Source organism: Epargyreus clarus, unplaced genomic scaffold, assembly GCF_041222505.1.
Source record: "Epargyreus clarus isolate Ecla_fem2 unplaced genomic scaffold, WU_Ecla_fem_2.2 ptg000032l, whole genome shotgun sequence".
Classification (NCBI taxonomy): domain Eukaryota; kingdom Metazoa; phylum Arthropoda; class Insecta; order Lepidoptera; family Hesperiidae; genus Epargyreus; species Epargyreus clarus.
In genome coordinates this window covers 1,774,171-1,777,129 of record NW_027332237.1, presented here as the reverse complement: position 1 = coordinate 1,777,129, position 2,959 = coordinate 1,774,171, and the positions used below count along the sequence as shown (strand labels likewise).

Sequence of the window (2,959 nt, the reverse complement as noted above, 5' to 3'; positions counted from 1 at the left end):
AATTTAATGCGGTGCGGAGCGACGCGGCTACTCTGTCCTGTCTGCGCGCGAACCGTCCCCTCCGCGCCCTCCGCCGCCGTTCAGTTCAGTTAGCATTAAACATTTGTCATGGACGGACGGAAGCTAATGTTGTTGGAAAATTCATATCTTAAATATGAGATATTGAAGAAGTGTATAAAGCAGAGAAGTGGAACTAATACTGTGTACTTAGAAAGGCATACTCATGGGGAATTTCATAATTTGTACCACGATTTACGTACTCAACCCCTGTTGTTCAAGGAATATTGTCGAATGTTACCTACTACGTTTGACTATATTGTACAAGCCATTAAACCTGTTCTGCAATTTACTACAACAAATTTTCAGGAACCTATTTCTGTAGAAGAACGACTTATGGTGACTTTGAGGTAAGAAAACTATGAAATAATAAACTATGAAATAAATGTTAGAGATTACATATAATATTAATTAAGTTTAATTAGTAAGTATGTACATAATTGCAATACTTTCACAAAGATGTGTAATAGCCATGTTGTTGAGCACTGGATTGTGGTGGGTTTAACTTTGACAGCTCCATTAGAAGAAGCTCCTGCATCTGCGTTCTAAAATGTAATTTGTTGAGTGATGGCAACTGTTTCATGTAAGGTAATATTGATTTGAACCAAAGAAGGTCGTCGTCAGTATTATCTGGTTGATCTTCGCGAAGAATTTTCATTTTTTCTCTCTCAATATCGAGAAATGCTTCGAGACTTATATCTTTTCTTTTGCGTGTTTGCCTTGTGATAGCTGGCAACGAGGACGAAGGGGAAGGCACCAGCAACGAGGATGAAGGCGAAGGACCTGGCAACGAGGGCGAAGGTGGACGATCTTGTCGAAGGTTGTTATCTATGGACATGTTCTGTGGTATTTCTTCTAAAATAGACGCAGATTCAGGGAGCTGGGTGTTGTCATTGTCAGATGCGTTCATGTTGAAAATCTCTTCCGGACTAGCCGCGTCTGAATACACTGACAGATCTACAGAATTGCTTTCGGAGTCTTTTGATATAATATTCCCTTCTGTTTGTCGGGGATTCAGAACTACTTTTAAAAAAGACATGGCCTCAAAATGTGGCCATGTGCCTGTATACTTCGGCTCATTATCGGCGTCAGTCCCAGAACGTGGCTTAGGAATTTTTTTTAATTCTTTACTAAACGTGTCTCTCAAATTTTTCCATTTTTTCTTAGTTATTTCACCTGAAAAAAAAAAGGAATAATAACTTAATATTTTGCATTATTTCAGGTATTTGGCCACAGGTATACAATTTCGGCAACTCGCTTTCTCGTTCAGAATTTCAAAATCTACTATTTCTACAATCGTACCACAAGTTTGCAAAGCTATATGGACTCAATTAGTTAGGAAACACATGCCCGAACCTTCAGAAGATAGCTTTAAAAACATAGCGCAATGTTTTTGGGACAGATGGCAGTTTCCTAATTGCATTGGATGTATTGACGGAAAGCACATTCGCATAAAAAAACCAAAAAAGAGTGGTTCCATGTATTATAATTACAAATCCTTTTTTTCGATTGGGTTGTTAGCAGTCACTGACGCAAATTATAAGTTTGTAATGATAAATGTGGGTTCCTATGGAAAAGACAACGATGCCGGTGTTTTTGAGGAATGCCCCTTTCGAAGAGCAATAGAACAAGGAAGACTAAAAATACCTAAAGAACAAGTATTACCGGGCTCTAATATCATAGCTCCGTATGTGCTCCTTGGAGATGCGGCGTTTCCTCTAAAGAAATACCTATTGCGACCTTTTCCAGAAAAGTCAACGGTTAAAGGGGACGCCAAAGATAATTATAATTATCGTTTATCTCGAGCCAGAATGGTGGTGGAATGTTCTTTTGGTTCAATAACTTCTAAATTCAGAATTCTACATAAATCTATCGAAACGAATGTTACAAATGCAGTTCATATCGTCAAAGCCATATGTTTACTACACAATATTATAAGGGATCTTGAATCAATAAATGAGAATGAGTTAATGTCTTTCCGAAAAACATATCAAAATATGTCACTAACACAAAGACATAATTCTCAAAGAAGATACAATGCTACATCACGAGCAGCCGCACAGGCAAGAGAAAACTTTAAACTGTATTTTGAGCAACATCCTTTGCAAAGATAATAAAGAAATATGTTGTACTTACTTGTAGTCCCAATTATTTTAGCCACAGCCTCCCATTCGCGGTGCGATAATAACCGGTTGTGATAACTTTTATTCCTTTTGTCCCATAATGTAGGACGTTCTTGGATAGCATTAACAAGAAGTTCTACTTCCGACATTACAATTTTTGCTTGAAAAAAATATGGCCGACGCGTCCACTTCGCGCGAAAATATCAAGCCAACTGATCGCGTTCGCTTCATTTCGCGCCGCTCCGCACCGCACCCCACGTGCGTTTGGTCACGTAGGCCACTTCAATAGGTTTCGAATGTTTGTTGTTTTCGCGCCGCGCCGCGCCGCTTCGCGTTCGCGTCTAGATCGCTCACGCAGGACGTCGCGTAATAATAATAATAATAACCTTTTTATTTCGAGCGACTGTTGACTCATATTTGTTAGTAATACAGTAAGCTTATTTCCTATGTTAGTACCTAATCTAATCTTATACAAAAATATAATGTGCTTCATTGCCGTGCCATTCCACTAGAAACAGCACAGCAATGGCTCACATAGCTGCAGTCTAGCCTATGCGCAATCATGTTTAGGATGCTGTTGGTACTGCCCTCCAACCGGCGCACCAGGGACCCACGTCTTTTGCGCATGGTGGCATAAAAACAATCTACTCGCGCTGCCGCGAACATCCCTGACGCGCTACAGAACCGGGGCAGTCTCATCAGCACCCTGAACGCGTTATTATATTGAACCCGGAGGGCGCTATATGTTTTTTGGGAGAACTTGGCCTTGTAAAAAGTAG

The 2,959-nt window shown here is 40.0% G+C and overlaps 1 protein-coding gene across 1 annotated transcript; it reads right to left on the bottom strand.

Annotated features, from left to right (window-relative positions):
* Positions 1-459: 459 nt before the first annotated feature.
* Positions 460-2,533, bottom strand: LOC140755188 (uncharacterized). Its single transcript, XM_073090407.1, has 2 exons — positions 2,194-2,533; positions 460-1,233 (listed from the first exon to the last, which is right to left on the bottom strand). The coding sequence occupies exons 1-2, from the start codon at positions 2,327-2,329 to the stop codon at positions 509-511; spliced, it is 861 nt and encodes a 286-aa protein (XP_072946508.1). The 5' UTR covers positions 2,330-2,533; the 3' UTR covers positions 460-508.
* Between the last annotated feature and the right edge of the window lie 426 nt (positions 2,534-2,959).

Coding starts and splice junctions, on each gene's coding strand:
- LOC140755188 (XM_073090407.1), bottom strand. CDS start 2,329: ATGTCGGAAGTAGAACTTCTTGTTAATGCTATCCAAGAACGTCCTACA. Junction 1,234..2,193: donor TAAAATAATTGGGACTACAA/GTAAGTACAACA, acceptor TTTTTTTTTCAG/GTGAAATAACTAAGAAAAAA.